The sequence below is a fragment of the Hypanus sabinus genome, chromosome 4 (genome assembly GCF_030144855.1).
Source record: "Hypanus sabinus isolate sHypSab1 chromosome 4, sHypSab1.hap1, whole genome shotgun sequence".
Taxonomy (NCBI): Eukaryota; Metazoa; Chordata; class Chondrichthyes; order Myliobatiformes; family Dasyatidae; genus Hypanus; species Hypanus sabinus.
The window spans coordinates 75,160,864-75,185,005 of NC_082709.1; the positions used below are offsets into that span (position 1 = coordinate 75,160,864).

At 45.3% G+C, this 24,142-nt stretch overlaps 1 protein-coding gene across 1 annotated transcript in view; it reads left to right on the top strand.

The window, feature by feature from the left end:
• Positions 1 to 24,142, top strand: part of cps1 (carbamoyl-phosphate synthase 1, mitochondrial) — a 171,062-nt gene that overhangs the window by 52,198 nt on the left and 94,722 nt on the right. Inside the window, exons 8-15 of the mRNA XM_059967443.1 lie at positions 493 to 621; positions 787 to 893; positions 2,158 to 2,299; positions 7,398 to 7,475; positions 8,616 to 8,714; positions 10,029 to 10,124; positions 13,921 to 14,110; positions 19,140 to 19,297. Coding sequence (XP_059823426.1) covers positions 493 to 621; positions 787 to 893; positions 2,158 to 2,299; positions 7,398 to 7,475; positions 8,616 to 8,714; positions 10,029 to 10,124; positions 13,921 to 14,110; positions 19,140 to 19,297 — 999 coding nt within the window. The remainder of the gene's footprint in view (positions 1 to 492; positions 622 to 786; positions 894 to 2,157; positions 2,300 to 7,397; positions 7,476 to 8,615; positions 8,715 to 10,028; positions 10,125 to 13,920; positions 14,111 to 19,139; positions 19,298 to 24,142) is intronic.

The window sequence follows — 24,142 nt, forward strand, 5'->3', positions numbered from 1 at the left end:
AACCTTAAAGGCATGTCCTCTAGTGTTTGACATTTCTATTCTGGGGAAAAGATTCTGACAGTGAACCCTATTTATTGCTCACCCCCCCCAATAAGTTTAAAGTCTTCTTTCAGGTCTCCCTTTCAGTCTCTGGTCGAGGGAGAAATTCATCAGAGAATGTGATTTCAATGTGGCAGACATTTGGGTCTGCCTGGTGTGTCTCTGTACTTAGTTCTGTTGGATTAGGTTTCTTGGAGTGTCCCATAACCTCTGGCATCTTATTCTTGAGGCTTGGGCCTCAGGGGTGGTGAAGTGATGGGATTGCTGAAGTACTTACTGCAATGTCCTGAAGAATTAAGGTCATCTGTCATCAGCCTTAGTCACACCACTCCAATGGCTAGGCTGAAGGGCAGCGATTGTTAACACCAAGCCAAGCCTCGAGTATTTGTAGCATTTTTCAAATCGGGCTCTGACTGTAAGCGCAGTACTAAATGAAGAATTTTCTTTTCCCAGAGAGGAGTTGAATTACACTTGGTACCATGGAATTATGATTTTATTAACATGGAATACGATGGACTCTTTCTATCCAATGGCCCAGGAGATCCCACATTAGCTGGACAGCTGATTGAAAACTTGCACAAGGTGGGGCTTTGCCATATCCTACAGAAATATTGTTTTAAAGTTATCAGGAATTATCGAAATGTTGATTGTGGCAACTTTGCTGCATTGTACAGGGGTATGGGTTTGAGTGTTACAGCTTGATTCTGGAAGAGTCCTGTATGGCTGTGTGTTGGTTTTTTTGCTCAGGTGATTAAGAGCAATCGCTCGGAGCCGATATTCGGGATCTGTATGGGAAACCAGCTGACTGCACTGGCTGTTGGAGCAAACTGCTACAAGCTGCCCATGGGAAACAGGTACTGAACTCATCTCTTTTGTGGTAATTGCTGAAGTCTCTCCACCTTCCTCTTTTGTTTATGTATGTATTTTTAGTAGCAAAATGAGATGAAGCAGCAGAAGGTATTCAAAAATACCTGCAGGGAGAGAGAGGCAGTTTATGCTCCTGCATATGCAAGCAGTCCCCTGGACAATCCTGCTTTTCCTCATTCCTCACACCCTCCTGTCTCTGTAAATCCTCATCAATCTTCTCTGCAGTCTTTTTAGCTTAATTACATCTTGTCTATAGTCTAGAAAGCAGAACTACACCCAGTACTCTACATAGCAGAAGGCAAAGAACCGGAAGCTGTCCTAAAATGTTGTGTGGGTCTTACAGCTTCTGTATCACTTAGCAATGACAGTCATGGCAGTCATGAGAAGTGGGCATGTCCCATGGTGAATCTGTGGAATTTATTGCCACAGTTGGCTGTGGAGGCCAAGTCATTGGCTATATTTGAAGTGGAGGTTGGCAGTTTCTTGATTAGTCAGGGTGTCAATGGTTATGGGGAGAGGGCAGGAGAAATGAGGTTGAGGGTGGTAAGTCAGACATGATGAAATGGCAGAACATACTCGATGGGCTGAATGGTCTATTTCTGCTCCTGTGTCTTATGGTATTATGGTCTTCATTGGCGTTGAAGCATGTAAATCCTAGATGAGTGAAAACTGGCTGCCATTATAATCTACACCATAGCAACTACACTTTCAAAAATGTATGAACAGTTGACTTATGGTAATGGTTAGTAATCTCTGCACTCAATTCTAATCCCAGAACAAACCTCAAAATGTCAGCTGATTGTAATAAGGTGAGTTACTGACAGTATTAAAGCACGATTACTTTAAACAGACATGAGGCATCAGAAAATGCAGACCAATTGGGAATGGGAAGGTTATAGATCAGTTTATTTACGCCATGTACTCTTTCCCTTTTCTTTGTTGGTAGTTTTGAAGTTTGGTGTAAATGTCCCGGACCAACTGAGAAATAGAACCTGTGCAAACCATGCATTTGATTCAAGCCTTCTGCCCAGTGCAAGTCCATGCACCAGACTAATTGCAAACCCGATCAGTGATGGATCCCACCCACTACAGACACCGCTGAAGTTTTTTTCGGTATCCTCTGGCAGCTCTGAGCATTCACACAGTGGACCAGGCTGCTTACATTGGAAACTACTGTTGTGAAATGCTTGAGTTTTCTAACCGGTATTACTGTAAGTGACTGCCTCTCAAACTGTCGGTTCCTTTCCACAGAGGACAGAACCAGCCTGTGCTGAATGTAATGAATGGCCAGGCGTTCATCACAGCCCAGAACCACGGATATGCCATTGATAGCAGCACTCTTCCGGATGGATGGAAGCCCATGTTCGTTAATGCCAACGATGGGACCAATGAGGTAACAAACACACGGAAACAGTAAATTCCCATGTGTAGAAGGTGATATAAAGTGATATTTACACTCAGTGGGCACTTTACTAGGTACACCCGAACTCCTCCCGGTTAATGCAAATACCTAATCAGTCTATCATGTGGCAGCAACTTAATGCATAAAGGCATACAAACATGGTCAGTTATTGTTCAGACCAAACATCAGAAAGGGGGAGAAACGTGATCTAAGTGACTTTAACTGTGGAATGATTGTTGGTGTGAATATCTCAGAAATTGCTGATCTCCTGGGATTTTCACACTTCTTTAGATATTACAGAGAATGGTGTGAAAAGCATCCAGTGAGTGGGCGAAAACACCTTGTTTGAGTAAGGTCAGAGGTACGTAATGAAGTGGCCATTGAGGAGTGGTGTTGTGAGAAGGTTGAGCACCCTCACGGGGGTTAGGTTGGTGGCTGTTTTATCGCCAGCATAGACACAGCTGTAACCTCCACTTGATTCTGAATTGTGGTAGCAGAGCAGCTGGGAGGAGACATTTGGTACTTCAGAGTGAGCCCAGATGGGTTTTTGGATGGAAGAAGGATGAGAGTCAAGGTGAGGGGCTGGAGACCCCTGCAGTTTGCAAACACATGTTATAAGTTGAGGAAGCTTTTAAAAGGCTCTAACAATAGAACAAGATGGCAAATGAATATTCTTACAAGCAGGGAGGAGGTATTTACAGCTGTACAGTGCATTAAGGTGAATAAATCCCCAGAACCTGACTGAATTCATCCTTGGACTTTGTCAGAGGCTAGGGGAGAAATTGTGGAAACATTTATTATATTGTGGGCCACTGATGACGCACGTGAAGACTGGAAGGTGGCTGACGTTGTTCCGTTATATGAAAAATGGTATCAGGATTAAGCCAGGGAACTACAGACTGGTCAGCCTGGCATCTGTGGTGTAGAAGTTACTGGAGGGTATTCTGAGGGACATAATATCACCATTTAGATAGCCAGAGTCTGATCAGGTGGAGTCAGCTTGGCTCAGTGTTGTGCCTGATGTATCCTTTAGGGTTCTTTGAAGAGGTAACCAAAAGGGTAGATAAGAGTAGAGCAGCAAAGTGATGGTGAAAGGTTATATCTTAGACTGGAGACTGATGACTAGTGGTGTACCTCGGGGGTCACTGTTGGGACCCTTGTTATTCATTATTTATGTAAATGCTTTGATGAGAATGCACAAGGCTTGATCAGTAAGTTTGTAGATGACATGAAATTAGGGGGTGTTAAAGAATGTTATTATAGATTACAGGTGGTTCTTGATCCCTTAGGGAAGTTGTTCAAGGTGTGGCAAATGGATTTCCATACAGTTAATTGTGAGGTGATGCAGTTTGGAAAGTCAAAGCATTGTAGGACTTGTACTACAAAAGATAGGGCACTAGGGACTACAATGGAATAGAAGGACCTACTTCACTTTCATTGAATGTGGTGCCACAGGTAGAAAAGCTGGTGGAAAAGGTCTGGGCTTCATCAGATAGGGCATTGTTCATGGGAGCTAGGATATTATGTTGCAGTTGTACAAGTCATTTATATGAGGCTGCGTTGGAGAATTCTGTCAGTTTCAGCCACCCTGTGATAGAAAAGATGTAGTTAAGCTTTAAAGAGTGCAGAGATTTATGAGGATGTTGCCAGGGCTAGAGATCTTGAGTTGAAGTGAGAGGTTGGCTAGGCTATATCTGTATTCTTTGGAATATAGAATAATAAGGGGCAGCCTTATAGAGGTGCTTAAAATGATGAGAGGCATGGATACGGTGGATGGTAACAGCCTATTCGCCAGGTTAGAGGAGTCCAAGACTATGAGACCTACATTTAGGAGGGAAAGGAAAAGATTTAAAAGGGAATCTGAGAGGCAACCTTTTATGCAAAGGGTGGTGGTGAGTATATGAAATGAACTACTGGGGGAATAGTTGAGGTTAGTTCAATGGTCTCATTTATAAAGGATAGGTATGTGGAGGGGAGGGGCCTGAAGGTATACAGCCAATTGCAGGAAATTGGGATTAGCTTGGTGGCAACGTGATCAGCATTGACTTGTTGGGATGAAAGGCCTGTATTGTTGTATGACATCAGAATCTAAATGTGATTTTTAACTCTTTGAATGAGTATGGTTTCAAACTGTGGAGCCATATTTGAGGAGCTGCTGACAGAGACATTTGAGGTTCACCTGGAATATGAGATGTGGGGAGATAAGTGAGCCAAAGCAGGGATTCAACAGTGTTGGCAGAACGGATTTGGTAGTGCATATGTAGGAGTGATGTTAACTTGGACAAAAAAAAGCTTGACATCGGAGGGAATAGTGCAAAGATCTGCCTTTTTCACAGACAGAGTAATGGTCTGGAATGAACTTCTTAAAATGTTGGTGGACAGTGGGAGCCTTGAAATGAGGATTGGATAAATAGTTGAAGTGGGCGACAGTATATAGAGGAGTGTGGAAGAGGAAGGAATTGGGAGGAGCTGAATCAGAATTAGGTTTAATATCACTGGCATATGTTGTGAAATTTGTTAATTTTGTGGCAGCAGTACAATGCTAAATATAGATGATGTATAGAAAAAACTGAATTACAGTAGATATATATAAATAGTTAAGTAAGTAGTGCAAAAACAGAAATAAAAAATGTAGTGAGGTAGTGTTCATGGGTTCAATGTCCGTTTAGAAATCAGATGGCAGAGGGGAAGAATCTGTCCCTGGATTGTTCAGTGTGTGCCTTCATGCTTCTGTACCTCCTTCCTGACAGTAACAATGAGAAGAGGGCATGCCTTGGGTGGTGGAGGTTCTTAATGATGGACACCACACGTTTTAAGGCACCAGTTTAAGATGGCGCTGGTGAAACTCGGCAATTGCTTACTGGTGGCAAATTAAACAAAGTAAACAACTAAGTACTTCATTAATTACACTTTCTCTGCTAAATGATCACTGCAAACAATAGACTGTAACCTCCCTGTCAGAGCTTTTGAATCGCCTGTATGACCTGGCATTTTTACAGTGGGAACTGAAGTCTCGAAAGTACAGGATGGCTGTGGCGTGATGTGTACGGGTTGAATCGAAGTGGTGGGAGCCAGGCTGGAGAGTGGGGAATGAGCCAATGTTTGGCCATTCCTGGGACAAACTTGGAGGCAATTCAATTAGGCAGAACTGAGGTGATGTAGAGTTGAGGTGGTGAGGCCCGGACCTGGGCCTGAGAGTGAGAAAGGACCTGAGGTTTGATACATTTAAGCCCCAAGTTCAATTGGGAAAGTTCGGTCTGGGCCAAATTGAGGTGGTGGGGGACCAGCCTGAGAGCGTAGTACCGAGGCTGCAGGGTCTGAGTCTGAGAGCAAGTTCTGGACGATTTAAGCACCATGCCAAATTGAAAAGGATAGGGTGTTGGGGCCAGAGGCGAGGCATGGGCCAGCCGAAATCGGTGCTCTGTGTGGTTTACTCATCTCCACGCTGAGATTTAGCTCGACACTCCGCGAGGTTTACTTGCAAAACTGTCACAGTGTAAACTCACTTGCGTGAACTTCAGTTCCAAATGCTACTTGCATGGTTTTGTTTTCTCTGTACCTTGAGTATCTTGGCACTCTTTTTTTGTTTTAATGGATTCTATTGGGTTTCTTTGTTTTGTGGCTGCTTGTAAGAAGACGACTCTCAAGTTTGTAAAAAGTATAAGTACTTTGATAATAAATGTACTTTGAGTTTGACTTTTGACTTTGGCTTCAAGAAGATATCGTGGATGCTATGGAGGACATGTACCCATGATGGAGCTGACTAATTTTACAACTCCCTGCAGCTCACTTCAATTTCATGCAGTAGCTTCTCCCCCACCCCCCATACCAGATGGCCATGCAGCTTGTCAGAATGCTCTCCACATTAAACTGTAGAAAATCTACAGATGCTGGAAATCCAAGCAACACACACAAAAAATACTGGCCTGCTGAGTTCCTCCCGCATTTTGTGTGTGTTGCCAGAAATTTTTGAGTGTTTTAGGTGACCTATCAAATCTCCTGAAAGTCCTAATGAACTATAGCTGCTGTCTTGTCTTCTTTATAGCTGTATCAATATATTGGGTCCTCAAAGATATTAACACCCAGGAACTTGAAATTGCTCACTCTCTCCACCTCTGATCCCTCTGTGAGGATTGGTATGTGTTTCCTCATCCTACCCTTTCTGAAGTCCACAATCAGTTATTTAGTTATTTGGTCTTACTGACGTTGAGTGTAAGGTTGTTGCTGTAATACCTCTCCACTAGCTGGTATATTTCACTCCTTTATGACCTCTCGTCACCAGAGATTTTGCCAACAATGGTTGTATCATCAGCAAATTTATAGATGGCATTTGGGCAGTGCCTAGCCACATAGTCATGGATATAGATAGAGTAGAGCAGTGGGCTAAGCATACATCCCTGAGGTGTGCCAGTATTGATTGCCAGCAAGGTAGAGAGGTCATTCACAATCCCAGATTGTGGTCTTCTGGTTAGGAAGTTGAGGATCCAATTGCAGAGAGAGGTACAGAGGCCCAGGTTCTGTAGCTTTTCGATGAGAACTGTAGGAATGAATAATGGTGTTAAACGCTGAGTTATATTCAGTAAAAAGCATCCTGGTATTTTTATAGTCCAGGCGATCCAAAGCCACATGGAGAGCTGTTGAGATTGCATCTGCTGCAGACCTATTGTGACGATTGGCAAATTGCAGTGGGTCCAGGTCCTTGCTGAGGCAGGAGTTGATTCTAGCCATGACCAACCTCTTGAAGCACTTTATCACAGTGAGTGCTGCAGGATGATGGTCATTAAGGCAGCTCACATGGCTCTCGTTGGGCACTGGTATAACTGTTGCCCTCTTGAAGCAAGTTGGACCTTAAAACTGTAGGGGTGAGAAATTGAAAATGTCCTTGACTATCTTTGCCAGTTGGGTCTTAAATCCTGCACTGTTTCTTCGGGAGGAAGGGTTGACTCTGGGTCTGTGATATTCCTGACTTGGGAAGGAAGATGTCTCTCAACATCTGGTGTGAGTTACATGGCACTGTGTACCATGTACCCAATACTGGAAATGTGAGTTCCATAAATCAAAGGCATTAAGTTTCATTCCTGTCTTTCAGGGAATTGTTCATGAGAGCAAGCCTATCTTTACTGCACAGTTCCATCCAGAGGCCAAAGGAGGACCAACAGATACTGAGGTACATAAAATATTTTGTGTTTATTTACCACTGCAACTCGGGGGTCAAAGGAAATTCCAATTATAGAGTTCCACAGCATGGGAAAAGTCCCTTCAGCCTATATGTGACCGTGCTGACAAAGACATATACTCAGGCCAATCCCATTTCCCAGATCTGGGCCCATATCCTTCTAAGCACTTATCATCTGTGGCCCATATCCCTCTCAACACTCTGTCACCCAGATCAATACTTAATACATATTTCATAAATGTATCTAATGTACCTGCCTTAATCACTTAATCTGGCAGCTGGTTTTATGTATTATCACTCATTGTATTTAAAAAAAACTTTCTCCTCAGGTTGTTATTTAACCTTTCACCTAAAATTTCTTACTGGATACAGAGTATTGCATTTGAGTGAATGGATCCCAACTCAAAAAATAACTGACTGAATGGGAGATAGACCATAGATCATGTAGTTATAGAAAACTACAGCACATAAACAGGCCTTTCAGCCCATCTAGCCCATGCCAGTCCATTTACACTGCTAGTCCCATCGACCTGCACCCAGACCATTGCCCTGCATACCCCTCCCTTCCATGCACCTATTCAAACTTATCTGAAACGTTGAAATAGAAATTGCATCCACCATTTGTGCTGGCATCTCGTTCCATGCTTTCACCACCCTCTGAGCGAAGAAAATTGCCCTCAAGTTCCCCTTAATCATTTCATCTTTCCCCTCAACCCATGACCTCTAGTTGTAGTCTCACCCAACCTCAGTGTAAAAGCCTGCATGCATTGACCCTATCTATACCTCTATCAAATCTCCCCTTAATCTCTTACATGGTAAGGGATAAAGTTCTAACCTATTCAGTCTTTCCCTATAACTCAGGCCCCCTGATCCCGGCAACTTCCTTGTACATTTTCATGGTAGTCTATTCCAAGACTCTGCCCTCTGGTCCTATGCTCCCCAACTAACAAGAAGCACATCCACTCTATCTAGGCCTTTGAGTATTAAGTAGGTTTTAATTAAATCCCCCCTCGTTCTTCTAAACTCCAGTGAGTCTGAAGATATTATATTTGATTATTTGTGCCTTCTGTAAGTTTGCACCTGGTTTGTAAACAGTAGCCTGGATAGACTCATTGATTGTGTCTCTTTCAGTTCCTGTTCGATGCTTTCATCTCACTGATAAAGAAGGGTAAAGGTACCAGCATTGCTTCTGTCATGCCTCCTGTACCCTCTGCCCCCAAAAGGCTGGAGGTAAGTTTCCTTTATTCAGTCATAGTAAGTGAATGGGTTAGGTTGCATCTCAATTGGAAGGGGGTCAGTATCCTCATGGAGAGATTTGCCATTGCTATTTAGGAGGGTCTTTTTGGGTGTGGGGTGGGACCCAATGTACTGGTGTAGCAGATGAACAAGTTAAAGTAAATAAAGAGATTAAAGCAGGCAGGTCCATTTGGCAGGATACGGAGCAGGGAAGGTCAGATAGGCTGAACTTCATTCACTTTAAGATTCTGGAGCATGATATTTAAGTCAGATGAGCTTTGGGCATGGGTCAGCCCACAAGCTTATGGTAATATAGTAACTTCTGTTGAAACGTGACTGAAAGGTGGGCAGTACTGGCACCTAGCTATTCTGAGGAAAGGCAGGAAAGGGTGTGTGTTTTGCTATTGACTAAGAATATCACAGTTGTACTTGGTGAGGGTGTCTCAGGCAGAAAATCCAGCAAAGCCTACTCCTGCTCCAATTTCTTATGTTTCTTAAGTTCTAAAAGTTTCCATTTGTACACAAAGAACAAAACTGCAGCAAAGGAGAGGGTATTCTGTCTGTGGATGGAGCAGTATTCTAAATGAATACTTCTCATTTGCATTCACTGCGGGGAAAGACATGGAGGATGGTGAGTCTGGGGGTGGGGGAGGCAGTACGTCAATTTTATGAAGTAGGAGGTGTTGGACTTCCTGAAGCCATAAAAATGGATAAGTCCTTGCAGCCTGGCTGGTTGAATCCTAGGGCATTACAGAACCTGAAAGATTAACTCTGCTTCTCTTAGACACGAGATTCTGCAGATGCTGGAAATCCAGAGTAATTCACACAAAATGTTTGCTTTTCACTCTGGTGGAATCTGCTGTGTGCTCTCTGCTTACTGCACTGTGGATATTTCATCTAAAGAGTCTTTCTTCTTGGAGAGTAACTGAACTGGCTGTAACCCATAGAGGGACGCAATCAGTGCAACTTCAGGCTGAAATGGCATAGTATATAGATGTAACTTGGACTCCCTTGAGAGTGGAGGTTGAATTGGTGATCTTAATGAGTTTTAAGACAATTAAAAGCCTGAGAAAGGGAAACTGTCCCCTTGCAAGTGATGGAGGATGGAGGTTGGAGTGGGCATAAGACAGGGGGAGGTAATGTGATAAAGCAAGTGAGGCTGAGTTGCTGGCGTTTCATTGTCCATGGTAATTGTGGCTCTCCTCAAGGTGAGGAGAATGAAGATGTGCATACCTGCCAGGCTCTGATGGATGAAATTTGAACTTCCTCCCAGTAATGCTTCACAATGATTTTTTAAATTGGTTCCAGGTTTCCAAGGTTCTGGTCTTGGGTTCCGGAGGCCTCTCCATTGGCCAGGCTGGCGAGTTTGATTACTCGGGATCACAGGCTGTCAAAGCTTTGAAGGTAATTCTCAGATTTTCTTTCTGCTTCAGGAGGCACTGACACACAGGGTGCAGCTTCCAAAAGCTTTCCCGTGTGTGAGCATGGGCAAGTGTGCAGGCTGAGGGAGGGTAGACACCATGCTATCTGGGTTGCCACCCAGTGTGCAGGCTGCTATTGCCAAATCTCAGAAGTGCGATGACAGTGGTGGTTGACCAGACCAGTTGTTGGATGAATTTTACTATAGTAAAGAGGGCCGCGTCTGGAGTTACACATCTGAATCAGATTATTACCCCCATAAAGAGACACCATCAAGAAGACTGTGTAGTCAGTCTTGGCCTTTTTTCCCCCCTCAGCCTAGTCACCTTCACTCTCCCTTATCCCTGAATTACTCCACAGTATACTGCAATAATTCACCTGAGGCTGGCTTTGTTCTTGTTGCTGGGACCTCCAGTAATCACCTGGCCAGTGTGGAATCAACTGTTCCTGTGGCCCTGTCACCATTCTGATCACTGACATCAGAATTGGGGTTGTCTCCTCTTCAACGTAACTACTTGAGGTCTACGGAAAGGCAAAGGCCAAGGTTGTTACTGCCTCTCACCCCCACCCCCACCCCCTAGTCATATATGGGAAGGCTGCCTTATCCCTCTGGACTGTGTAGAGTCGCTGCAAGACGTTTACTGAGGCCGGGGCATTCCTACCAATGGAACCTGAAGACCATCATACCGAGAGCTGTACTACTGAATGTCCACCCCACATTCAAGATGAGTTTCTCAACCCCACCCAAGAATAGATCTGGATTCAGGTGAGTTTATTGCTGTACACATTGTGTTGCTATGGAATTCCTTGCTTGTGTGAAGCTCAGCGAGTAAACGGTAATAATAGAGACAATGATGAGCACAAAAGTGGCAGAATATTGCAATGATTGTAGCGCAGAAAGAAATACGAAAGTGGCAACAGTGAAATAACCGAGAGATTGAACGAAGAGACTGAGACTGTGGCAACACCTGAAGGGGAAATGTCTGCTAGCAGTTGGAAAGAAGCAGTTCTTGAGCTGGATGTCCAGGCTTTTAATCTCCCGTATCCTCTAGCACCATCCAGGTAGTACATTCTGGGCATCCACCACTCTCTGAGTAAAAAAAAATTTACTGCTCACATCCACCTTGAACCTAGTCTGTCTCGCATTCAAATCATACCCCCTAGTATTAGACATTTCAACCCTGGGAAACATAGTCTCTGTCCAATCTCTCTATGCCTCTCATTATCTTGTGAGCCTCTATCAGATCTCTCCTCAGCCTCCGACGCCCCAGAGAAAACAACCCATGTTTATCCAGCCTCTTGTGACAGCACATGCCCTCTAAACCAGTCAGCATCCTGGTGAACCTCTTCTGCACCTTCTCCAAAGCCTTGACATCCTTCCTATAGTGGGGCGACCAGAACTGTACACAATACTCCAGATGTGGCCTAACCAGACTTTTATAAAGTTGCACCTCAGTGCCTCGACTAATAAAAGCAAACATTCCACCTTGTCGACCTGTGAAGCCACTTTCAAGGAGCTATGGACTTGGATCCCGAGGTCCCTCTGCTCAGCACCACTGTTAAGAATCTTGCTGTTAACAATGCACTGTCTCCTTACATTTGCCCTACTGAGGTGCAACACCTCACATTTCTCTGGGTTAATCTCCACTTGCCATTTCTCAGCCCATACATGCAATAGATCCATATCGTGCTGTACTCTTTGCCAGACTCTTACACTATCCACGACTCCACCAATCTTGGTATCATCCATAAATTTACTAACCCACCCATCTACAATTTCATCCACATCATTTATATACATCACAAACAGCAGAGATCCGAGCACAGATCCCTGTAAACGCCACTAATCACAGAGCTCCAGCTCAAATAAATCTTTCAACCACTGCCCTCTGTCTTCCATGCGCAAGCCAGTGCTGAATCCAAACAGCCAATTCGCCACGGACCCCTTGCATCTTAGTCTTCTAGATTAGTCTCCACGAGGGACTTTGTCAAACACCTTACTAAAATCCACTGCCCTACCCTCCTCAATCTCTCTCTTCTCCTTGTCAAAAAACTCAATGAAGTTGTTAAGACATGACCTGCCATGCACAAAGCCACGCTGGCTCTCCCTGGTTAGGCCATAGATTTCCAAATACTCATATATCCTCTTCCTAAGAATTTTCCCCAGCAATTTCCCTGCTGTGAGACTCACTGGTTTATAGTTCTCAGGATTTTCCCTTCTCTTCTTAAGTAGATGTACAACATTAGCCACTTGCCAGTCATTTGGGACTTTGCCTGTGGCTAGAGAGGACACAAGATATCGGTCAAGCGCCAGCAATGTTGTCCTTTGTTTCCTTCAGTAACCTGGGCTAAATCCATCAGTCTCTGGGTACTCAACTACCTTAATATTCATTAGGAGGTCTAACACTTCCTCCTCCTTGACATGTGTCCTAACATATTTTAACACTCAGCACTGATCTCCTGGTCCTCTAAATCTTTTTCCTTGGTAAATACTGAAGCAAAGTACTCATTAAGAACCTCGTTCACATTCTCCACATCCAAGCTAATGGTTCCCCCTTTATCCCTGAGTGGTCCCACCCTCTCCCTAGTTATTCTCTTGCTCTTGATGTATGTATAGAGTACCTTGGGGTTCACCTTAATCCTACTTGCCAAGGATTATTCATGGCCCCTCCTGGCTTTCCTAATTCCCTTCTTTAGTTCTTTTCTGGCTTCTTTATACTCCTCATGCTCTATTTGATCCAACTGCTGAAGCTGTACTTACTTCTCCTTTTTCTTCCTGATTAAATACATCACCTCTCTGGACATGCAAGGTTCTCTTATCTTTCCATCTCTATCCTTCCTCCTAACCCAGGAGCGTACCTTTCTTGTACTCTGCAATTGATCTATAAATACCTTCCACATGTCTGATGTGGACTTGCCAATTAATGCTTCTTAGTTCCTGCCTAATGTGCTCGTAGCTTGTCCTATTCCAATTTAAGACTCTCCCACAAAGCCCATACCTATCCTTATCTATAGTTGTCCTGAAAGCTAAGGAGTTCTGTTCACTGTTCCCTAACTGCTCACCCACTGAAAGGTCAGTCACCTGGCCAAGCTCATTACCCAACCAGATCCGGTACAGCCCTTCCTCTTGTTGGACTGTTCGCATATTGATTTTAAGAAAAACCTTCCTGGATACACTTAACAAATTCAACTCCATTTAAAGCTCTTGCACTGAGAAGGCCCCAGTTTATATTAGGGAAGTTGAAATCCCCCCATGACACCAACTCTATTGTTTTTACTAATTTTCTTAATCTGTTCCTCAGTGTCTATTAGTGTCCTCAGTGGCTATTAGGGTGTCTGTAGTACAACCCCATTAGTGTGATTACACCCTTCCTATTCCTGAGTTCTACCCAAATGTACTCAATATCTGACCTCACCATTGCGTTTCCCCTGAGCGTGGCTGTGATATTGTCCCTGATTAGAAGTGCAATTCCATCCCCCATTTTACCTCCTCTTCTATCTTGTTCGAAAACTTTGAAAACCTGGTACACTAATCACCCATTCCTACCCCTTTCACAACCAAGTTTCAGTAATGGCTACAACATCATAGTTCCATGTACTGATCCATGCTCTAAGTTCATCTTCTTTACCCATAATACTCCTAGCATTAAAATACACACTCTTCAAGCTATGCGACTCATGATACCTGTTTGTTCAATTTTGCTTTTCAATATTTTCCCTGTCATCTACCTTCTTTTGCAATCCTTCCCTTACTGACCACGTCTTTGGCTGTCTTTTACAGGAAGAAAATATCAAAACTGTATTAATGAACCCGAACATTGCATCGGTGCAGACGAACGAAGTGGGAACAAAGCAGGCAGACACTGTTTATTTCTTACCTGTCACCCCGGAGTTTGTGACTGATATTATTAAAACCGAGAAGCCAGATGGGATACTGCTATCCATGGGAGGGCAGACCGCCCTGAACTGCGGTAAGTTGTTTGCAGGCTCAGCATTATTTATTGCATTTGTCTGGTTTCTGTGGACAAGCATATTCCCTCTCCTCTTCCCTCCCCTGTCTGAGCCTCACTTATCTATGAGTGACTGCTCCACATGTATCAAAGTTGAGTTTGTAGTCATCTGCATGAGTAAGTACATGTGGGCACTTACCTGTGGCTGCATCACAAGCACACAGCATCATATAAGCAGCATTCACAAGAAAATCATAAATTAAGCATACATTTAATTAACTTTTTACAGAAAGAACACAATTAAAACAGAAGAAGTCCATTGTGGTGCATAGTTATTATACTGTTACTAAGCTGCGGCAATTAGGATTGTTCAAGAAATGAATGGTTGAAGGGAAGTAGCTGATCAAGACTAGACTGTGAAGGTAATTTAACACGATAGATCATTTAAACACTGAGCAGGTAACTTAACACTGAGGTGTCAATTCACTTTCAGCCAATGTTTGAAGATGTTCACTGTTTCAGCTGGGATTATTACAAACTGGAGCGGGAGGAGGGAGTCTAACCAGTTCATTCCGAGGTTATTTCTGCTGAAACGGCTGCCTAGGTTATCTCGATTGAGGCATAACATTGGAAGCTGTAGCTAGTGTGTAATGTAACTGTTGTCTCCTTGGGCACAGCAGCGACAAATTGAATTTTAAAGGCCTCCACACCACTTGTGATCAGGATAAAGTGGAAAGTCCAGTGTTGCAGGCAGCTGGGCCTCTTGTCCGGTTGAATAGAAGCCAGACCTGTTTTTCTCTGCCTTCTGCACTCTCCTGAGTCTGACAGGGTTTGAATCTACATGCTGCTGCTGCAATTCTGGGGCCAGGGTGCAGGTTAGGGACACTCCATGGAAACTCGTGGATCTTATTTGAACTTAATACAATCAAGTGTCTGAAGTGGACCAGTGTGGAGTGGTGAACTACTGTGTGTGAGAGGCATGTGTCGGGGCCACCTTACCCTGAGTGGAACGAACGTCCTTGTGAGGAGTTTTGTTAGTACGGTCGGGGAAGGTTTAAGCTCAGTTGGCAGGGGATGGATGCTCAAGGAAGATGATTTCAAAGTCAAAATAAATTTATTATCAAAGTATGAATATGTTGCTGATGAGCTCAATGCGTTCTTTGCTCACTTGGACCATCAAAGCATGGAGGTAACTTCACAAACTCCCACAGCCCCTGATGACCCTGTGACTTCAGTCTCTGATGCCAATGTGAGAGCATCTTTCAGGAGGGTGAACCCATGGAAAGCACTGGGCCCAGAAGAGGTACCTAGCCAAGTACTAAAGACCTGTGTTGATCAACTAGCTGGAGTATCCACTGGTATCTTTAATCTCTCACTTTGGCAATCTGAGGTACCCAACTGCTTCAAGCAGTTGGTGCCTAAGAAGAATGAGGTAACTTGCCTCAAATGACTATCATTCAGTAGCACTTACATCCACAGTGTTGAAGTGTTTTGAGAGGTTGGTGATGAAACATATCAACTCCTGCCTGAGAAGCGACTCGCATCTGCTCCAATTTGCCTACTGTCACAACAGATCACCATTGGCCCTTCACTCAACTCTGGAGACTCAGACAGTGAAGATGCATACATCATGATGTTCATTATCGACCATGGCTCAGCACTCAATACCATCATCCCCTCAAAGCTAACCAAAAATAACTCAATACCTTGGCCTCAATACCTCTTTGCAACTGGATCCTTGATTTCCCTACTTGCAGACCCCAGTCAGATTGGATTGGCAATGACACCCTGTCCATGACTTCCATCGGCACTGGGGCACCACAAGGCTGTGTGCTTAACCCTCTGCTCTACTTGCTTTACCCTTATGACCGTGAGGCTAAGCACAGCTCTAATGTCATTTTTAAGTTTGCTGATGACACCACTGTTGTTGACTGAATCAGCATTCAGGAAAGAGATTGAAAATCTGGCTGAGCTGAGCCACAACAATGACTCTCGCTCCATGCCAGCAAGAACAGGAAGCTGATAATTGACTTCAGGAGGAGGAAACCAGCGATCCATGAGCCAGTCCTCATCGGAGGATCAGAGGTGGAGCTGGTCAGCAACTTTAAATTCCTCAGTGTTATCATTTTGGAGGATCTGTCCTGGGTTCTGAACATAAATGGCATTATGAAGAAAGCATGGCAGTGCTTCTACTTTCTTAGAAACTTGTCATCTAAAATTTTGACAAGCGAATATAGATGTGTAGTAGTGTGTATATTGACTGGTTGCATCATGAACTGTTATGGAAACACCATTACCTTTGAATGGAAAAGCCTACAAAATTAGTGGATATGGCCCAGTCCATCAAAGGTAAAGCCCTCTTCATCATTGAGCACATCTACATGGAGCCATAGGAAAGTTTGTGAGAGTACAGGGAAAATTCAGCAGGATGTGCCTGGATTGGAACTGCTCAGTTATGAGGGTAGGCTGGAAGGGGTGAGCCTGTTCTTCTTGGATCAGAGAAGGTTTAAGGGGGCGTGGTTGAAGCTTGTAAAATTACAATGGGTAAGGACAAGGGACCTTTTCCCTGTGTCAGAAGTAGATATATTAGAGGACATAGATTCAGGGTAAGGAAGAAAAAATTTAGAGGGCATACGAGGTGTACCACCGTCAACCAAAGACTAGTGACCGCTGGAGAGAGTGGTTGAACCTGGGTCTCTAACTGCATTTAGGAAATGTCATTATGAGCACTTGAATCAGTTGGGCATAGAAGGATAACAAACATGATGCTGATTAACTTGACTCTGAAAGCTCGCACTTGTTCCTCAATCACACTTTATTTACTTGTGCACAAGAACTACATGGCCCATATCACCTGATTGTTCAGAAGCTTGAACAGAGAAATGCCACGTTTATACGTTATTTACCAGCAGTTATGAATATTGACCATTTGGTAAACTGTACAGTATGTTCAAATCCATTACTTGCAAGATCAATCGCTAGTCACAACACAGGTGTTAAAAGTCAATAGAAATTACAAGCTGTGTGTATTTAATATTTTAATAATATCTGTGTAATGTTGTAAATGTATTGTTTGGTTAAGCATTCTTTGCCAGTTATATGTAAAAGTACGTGAATGGCCTACGTCATTCTACCACCACATCATTAGTGCATGCCTCACTAAACAAAAACCAAAGTAAAAATGAAGTAGGCACAGATTTCCTGATTCTCTGTGTTTTTCTTTCGACTAATTTCTGGAGCTACGAAACAACACAATCTAACAACCAAAGAATACTTGCAAGTTAGTAAAATAATTGTCCCTCAGTTGATTTGTGTTCCTTGAATCCTTCTGTTACATTTTTGTCTTCTCTCCATTTGACAAATGGCTCCAGTCCCCTGCTGTATAAAGGGATGCTATGCTCTTTAAAGACCTTTCTTGCCTGGGATGACTGCACACTGTATGCTTAACCCTTGCATTGCTGCCCCTTCCACAGCTAGGTGCTGGGAGATGGGTTTAAGGTGGATAGGTACCCATGGGCCAGAATGAGCACAGTGGGCCGGGTTCAAGGTGGATTTGTACCCACGGGCCGGTATGGGCACAGTGGGCTGGGTTCAAGGTGGATAGGTACCCACGGGCCAGTATGGGCACAGTGGGCTGGGTTCAAGGTGGATAGGTACCCACGGGCCGGTATGGGCACAGTGGGCTGGGTTCAAGGTGGATAGGTACCCACGGGCCAGTATGGGCACAGTGGGCTGGGTTCAAGGTGGATAGGTACCCACTGGCCGGTAATGGCACAGTGGGCTGGGTTCAAGGTGGATCGGTATCCACGGGCCGGTATGGGCACAGTGGGCTGGGTTCAAGGTGGATCGGTATCCACGGGCCGGTATGGGCACAGTGGGCTGGGTTCAAGGTGGATAGGTACCCACGGGCCAGTATGGGCACAGTGGGCTGGGTTCAAGGTGGATAGGTACCCACGGGCCAGTATGGGCACAGTGGGCTGGGTTCAAGGTGGATAGGTACCCACAGGCCGATATGGGCACAGTGGGCTGGGTTCAAGGTGGATCGGTATCCACGGGCCAGTTTGGGCACAGTGGGCTGGGTTCAAGGTGGATAGGTACCCACGGGCCGATATGGGCACAGTGGGCTGGGTTCAAGGTGGATAGGTACCCACGGGCCGGTATGGGCACAGTGGGCTGGGTTCAAGGTGGATAGGTACCCACGGGCCGGTATGGGCACAGTGGGCTGGGTTCAAGGTGGATCGGTACCCACAGGCCAGTATGGGCACAGTGGGCTGGGTTCAAGGTGGATAGGTATCCACGGGCCAGTATGGGCACAGTGGGCTGGGTTCAAGGTGGATAGGTACCCACGGGCCAGTATGGGCACAGTGGGCTGGGTTCAAGGTGGATTAGTACCCACGGGCCAGTATGGGCACAGTGGGCTGGGTTCAAGGTGGATAGGTACCCACGGGCCGATATGGGCACAGTGGGCTGGGTTCAAGATGGATAGGTACCCACGGGCCGGTATGGGCACAGTGGGCTGGGTTCAAGGTGGATAGGTACCCACGGGCCAGTATGGGCACAGTGGGCTGGGTTCAAGGTGGATAGGTACCCACGGGCCAGTATGGGCACAGTGGGCTGGGTTCAAGGTGGATAGGTACCCACGGGCCAGTATGGGCACAGTGGGCTGGGTTCAAGGTGGATAGGTACCCACGGGCAGTATGGGCACAGTGGGCTGGGTTCAAGGTGGATAGGTACCCACGGGCCAGTATGGGCACAGTGGGCTGGGTTCAAGGTGGATCGGTACCCACGGGCCAGTTTGGGCACAGTGGGCTGGGTTCAAGGTGGATAGGTACCCACGGGCCAGTTTGGGCACAGTGGGCTGGGTTCAAGGTGGATCGGTATCCATGGGCCAGTATGGGCACAGTGGGCTGAGTGCTGTACAACTCTATGATCTTTTAGGCTGCATTACTTTTAACACATTGTTGGTAGACTGTGAGTGCCCTAAGTGGTCAGCGTGGGCTGAGGTGATTCTGCTATAAGTGGTTAATGTGAACTGTCTTCCTTATGGCAGGTGTGGAACTGTACAAACAGGGGGTGCTGGACAAGTATGGTGTCAAAGTGCTGGGAACCCCCATCACCTCCGTCATGGCCACCGAGGACAGGCAGCTGTTTGCGGACAAACTGCTAGAAATAAATGAGAAAATAGCTCCGAGCTTTGCAGTTGAGACGGTGAGAAGCAGATGGAAATCCCTCCCTGTCTTTTCTATCTCATCTTTAGCCCATCTGTCCATTGCCGTTTATTGCCCTGTTGTATTGGTCATCACTTTGAATCCTGCACGGGCACTGAATGGCCGATGTGTTTGTTCTTGGGGTTGTTTTCTCTTCTCTTCCTGGAAAGGAATCCCCTTTAACTCGGTGTCTCTCCTACCTAATGAAGAGCATGCTGGAGAGGCCCCTGACGGGACCGACCCCGTGGAGGTGTTGACGGAGTTATTGTAACCTCCTGAGCAGGAGGTTCTGTGATGAATGTCTTGTTCATTCATTCTGGTTACCCAAAGCTAAATGACACTTTCCATTCTGAAGGAGATGTGTCAGCCCAGATCCTGCTGTTCACTGTCCTGGATTTCACGGGACAGTCCAGAACGGCCATTGATTGGAACTGCAGGTGGTCACTGTAGGACTGGACAGTCCTGGTTGCAGGTAACACATCCTGGCTGAGTGTACGTTGTTATCACACAGAATCAGCCACATACTTTTGGTGAGTTTGTGTAGAGTTCTGCAGTGGCCTGATTTTTAACCACTATTCACAACTCTCTACAAGTGGCAGGTGACAATTTGAAGTCTACTTGTTACCTCTCAGTTTCTGACATCATTTCCACTCTCCTCCCCCCTTTCCTCAACTGCTTATCTCCCCCTCTCACCTGGTTCCTCCTATCAGCTGCCAGCCCTTCGCTCTGAACATTTTAGACTAGTCACCTCCCCTCTAATCTTCCAGTCCAGATGAAGGATCTTGACTGAAACATCGGCTGTCCATTTCCCTCCGTAGTTGCTGACTGACTTGCTGAGTTCCTACAGTGTTTCACCTGGGAGTTGGCTGGTGTGGAATGTTTCCGTTGTGAGGAGAGACTGGACAGGCTGTGTTTGTTGTACTTGGAATGGAGGAGGCTGGGGGAGGTACTTGGTTGAGATGTACCCAGTAATTGAGTATAGAGATAGTCCCTCATGGAGGGTTGATTCAAAAGACAAAGGTACAGAGTATTCCTGGTGAATTGCAAGTATGATATCTGAACTGGCTTGCTCATAGAAGAGTAGAGGTAGAAGGCTGTTATTTTGGCTGGAGGTCCATGACTGTTGGTGTTTCATAAGGATTAGTGCCAGGACCTTTGTTTGTGATTATGCACATACCAATGATTTTGATGAAAATATTGATGGGTAGATTATCAAGCTGGTGGATGGGACTGAGATTGGTGGACAATATTTATGGATTATCCAATGACAGAGCTGGATAAACAGTAGGTTGGTTACAGATATGGGCAGAAAAGTGGCAGATGGAGCGTAATCTGGGCAAGTGAGGTGTTGCATTTTGGGGGGTCAAATAACAGGAGAAAGTATATAGTTAATGGTAGGCCCCTTAACAGCACTGAATTACAGAGAGATATTGGGTTCTCTGAAAGAGGCTACGTGAGCTGAAGTGGTAAAGAAGGGATTTGGAAAGCTTGTCACACATAGAATATCATTATCTGTAACCTCCTGCTTTTCAGTCTTGGCAGCTTGCCTTCATTTGTGGGGGGTGTTTAGTATCTGCAAAGGAAGTCGTGCAGCAGCTATATTAACTTGGAATGTTGCGTATGGTTCTGGTCACACCATTATAGGAAGGATGTGGAGACTGTGGAGAGGGTGCAGAAGAGGTTTACCAGGATGCTGCTCGGATTTGAGGGTATGAATTATTAAAAAGTTTGGACACTCACAATTCTCTGTGTAAGGAACTTGCCTCTGATTTCCCCCTATGCTTTCCTCTAATCACCTTAACAATATGCCCTCTGATATTAGCCATTTTCGCCCTGGGAAAAATCTCTGGCAATCCACTTAGTCTATGCCCTTTTTTCAAACAAGAGAAAATCCGTAGATGCTGGAAATCCAAGTAACACATGTAAAATGCTGGAGGAACTCAGCAGGCCAGGAAGCATCTTTGGAAAAGAATAGAGTTGACATGTCAGGCCAAATCCCTTGGTCAGGACTGGAGGAAAAAAATAGCTGAGGAGTAGATTTTAAAGGTGGGGGGGAGGGGAGAGAGAAACACAAGGTGACGGGTGAAACCTGAAGGTTCCCTGGCCCCCATCTTCTTTTTACTATGGATGTCCAGTCCCTACGCACCTCCATCACCCACCAGGAAAGCCTCAAAGCTCTCCATTTCTTTCTGGACACCTGACCTAACCAGTTCCTCTCCACCACCACTCTTCTCCGTCCAGCAAAACTTGTCTTCACTCTCAATAATTTCTCCTTTGGCTCCTCTCACTTCCTTCAAACAAAAGGTGCAGCCATGGGCACTTGCATGGGTCCCAGCTGTGCTGCCTGTTTATCGGCTATGTGGGACAGTCTACGTTCCAAGCCTACAATAGTACTTCTCCTATGCTACATCGATGGCTGCATTGGTGCTGCTCCCTGCACCCATGCTGAACTTGTCGACTTCATCCACTTTTCCTCCAGCTTCCACCCTGCCCTCAAATTTACCTGGTCCATTTCCAACAACTCTTCCCTCTTTCGATCTCACTGTCTCTATCTCTGGAGACAGCTTATCCACTGATGCCTATTATAAACCAAAGGACTCTCACAGTTACCTGGACTATACCTCTTTCTGCCCTGCTACTTGTAAAAATGCATTCCACTTCTTTCAATTCCTCTGTCTCCACCACATCTGCTTTGTAGAGCAAAGGAGGTGTCCTCAATTTTCAAAGAAAGGGCTTCTCTTCCTCTACCATCAAAGCTGCCCTCAACTGCATCTCTTCAGTTTCATGCACGTTTTCTCTTACCCCATCCTCCCACTACCCTACCAGAGATGGGGCTTCTCTTGTCCTCGCCTACCAATCCACCAGCCTCCATGTCCAGCATATAATTCTCTGAAACTTCCACCATCTCCAATGGGATCTCACCACCAAGCAAACCTTTCCCTTCCCCACCCCCCCACCACTTCCTGCTTTCCACAGGGATCGCTCCTTACGTGACTCCCTTGTCTATTCGTCCCTCCCCACTGATCTCCCTCCTGGCACTTATACTTGCAGGCGGAACAAGTGCTACACCTGCCCCATCCCTTGTCCCTCAATACCTTTCAGGGCCCCAAATAGTCCTTCCAGGTGAGGCAACACTTAACCTCTGAGTCTTTTGGGGGTCATTTACTGTATCCGGTGCACCTGGTGTGGCCCCTTGTATATGACGTAGATTGCGAGACTGCTTCGCCAAGCATCTATGCTCCATCTGCCAGAACAAGTGGGATCTCCCAGTAGCCACCCATTTTAATTCCACTTCCCATTCCCATTCCAATATGTCTATCCATGGCCTCCTCCATTGTCAGGATAAGACCACACTTAGGTTGGAGGAACAACACCTTATATTCTGTCTGGGTAGCCGGCATGAACATCGATTTCTCAAACTTCTGGTAGTGTCCCCCACCCTCCTCTCCTTCACCATTTCCCATCTCCTTTTCCATCTCTCACCTTATCTCCTTACCCACCCATTGCCTCCCTCTTGTGCTCCTCCCCCCTTTTCTTTTTTTCATTGTCTTCTGTCACCAATCAACTTCCCAGCTCTTTACTTCACCCCCCCCCAGCCCCTGTTTTTCTCTTTTTTTTCTCCCTCCCACCTTTTAAATCTACTCCTCAGCTTTTTTTCTCCAGTCCTGCCGAAGGGTTTTGGCCTGAAACATTGACTGCAATCTTTACCATAGATGCTGCCTGGCCTGCTTTCCTCCAGCATTTTGTGTGTGTTGCTATGCCCCTCTTATCGTCTTTTACACCTCTATCAGGTCACCTCTCATACATATTTTACTCCAAAGAGAAAAGCCCTAGCTTACTCAGCCTATCCCCATTAGACATGCTCTCCAATTAAAACAGGCAGCATCCTGTTAAAACACCTCTGCACCCTTGCTAAATCTACATCCTTCCTATCAGGAGGTTACTAGAATTGAACACAGTATTCCAAGTGTGGTCTAATCAAGGTTTCCTGGAGCTGTAATACTACCTTGTAGCTCTTGAACTCAAACCTCTCACTAATGAAGGCCATATGCCTTCTTAACCACCCTATCAACCTATGGCAATCTTGAAGGATCTACAGATCCCTCTGTTGCTCCACACAGCCTAGAATCCTGCCATTAACCCTGTATTTTCCCTTCAAATTTGACCTTTCAGAGTGAATCACCTCACAGGTTGAGCTCCATCGGCTACTTCTCAGCCCAGCTCTGTAATATCCTGTTGTAACCTTCTGCACTATCAAGAGCTAGAGGTCGTAAGTTTAGCAAACAGGAGAAAGATTTAGTAGGAACCTCAGGGGCAATGTTTCAACCAAAGGGTGGTCAGGATATGCCATGAGCTGCCAGAGGCAGGTAACAACATTTAAAAGGTATTTGGCCAGGCACACCGACAGGGAAGGTATTGAGTGGTATGGACCAAACACGGACAAAAGGGGTTTAGCTTACATGGGAGTGTTTGTTGCATTGGCCATTTAGGCTGGGTGGCCTGTTTCTGCATGGAGTGACTCTCTAACCTTTCCTGCAGTTTCATGTGCTTGTCTAAATCCCAGTTAAACAGAACTATTGTATCTGCTTCCACCACCTCCCTTTAGCCTCCCCCATCCTCTTGGAGGCATGTCATCTCATATTTGACACATCTTACTGTATATATGCATCCAACGCTCTAAAGAAAATAGTTTGTCTGATCTCTCCTGACTGCTAATACTCTGTTATTCAGGCCACATATTGGTGAGCATCTTCTGCACCTTCTCCAAAGCCTCCACATCCTTTCTGTAATGGGGCAACCAGAACTGCACACAAATTGTGACCTAGCAAAGACTTTCTGATTTGTA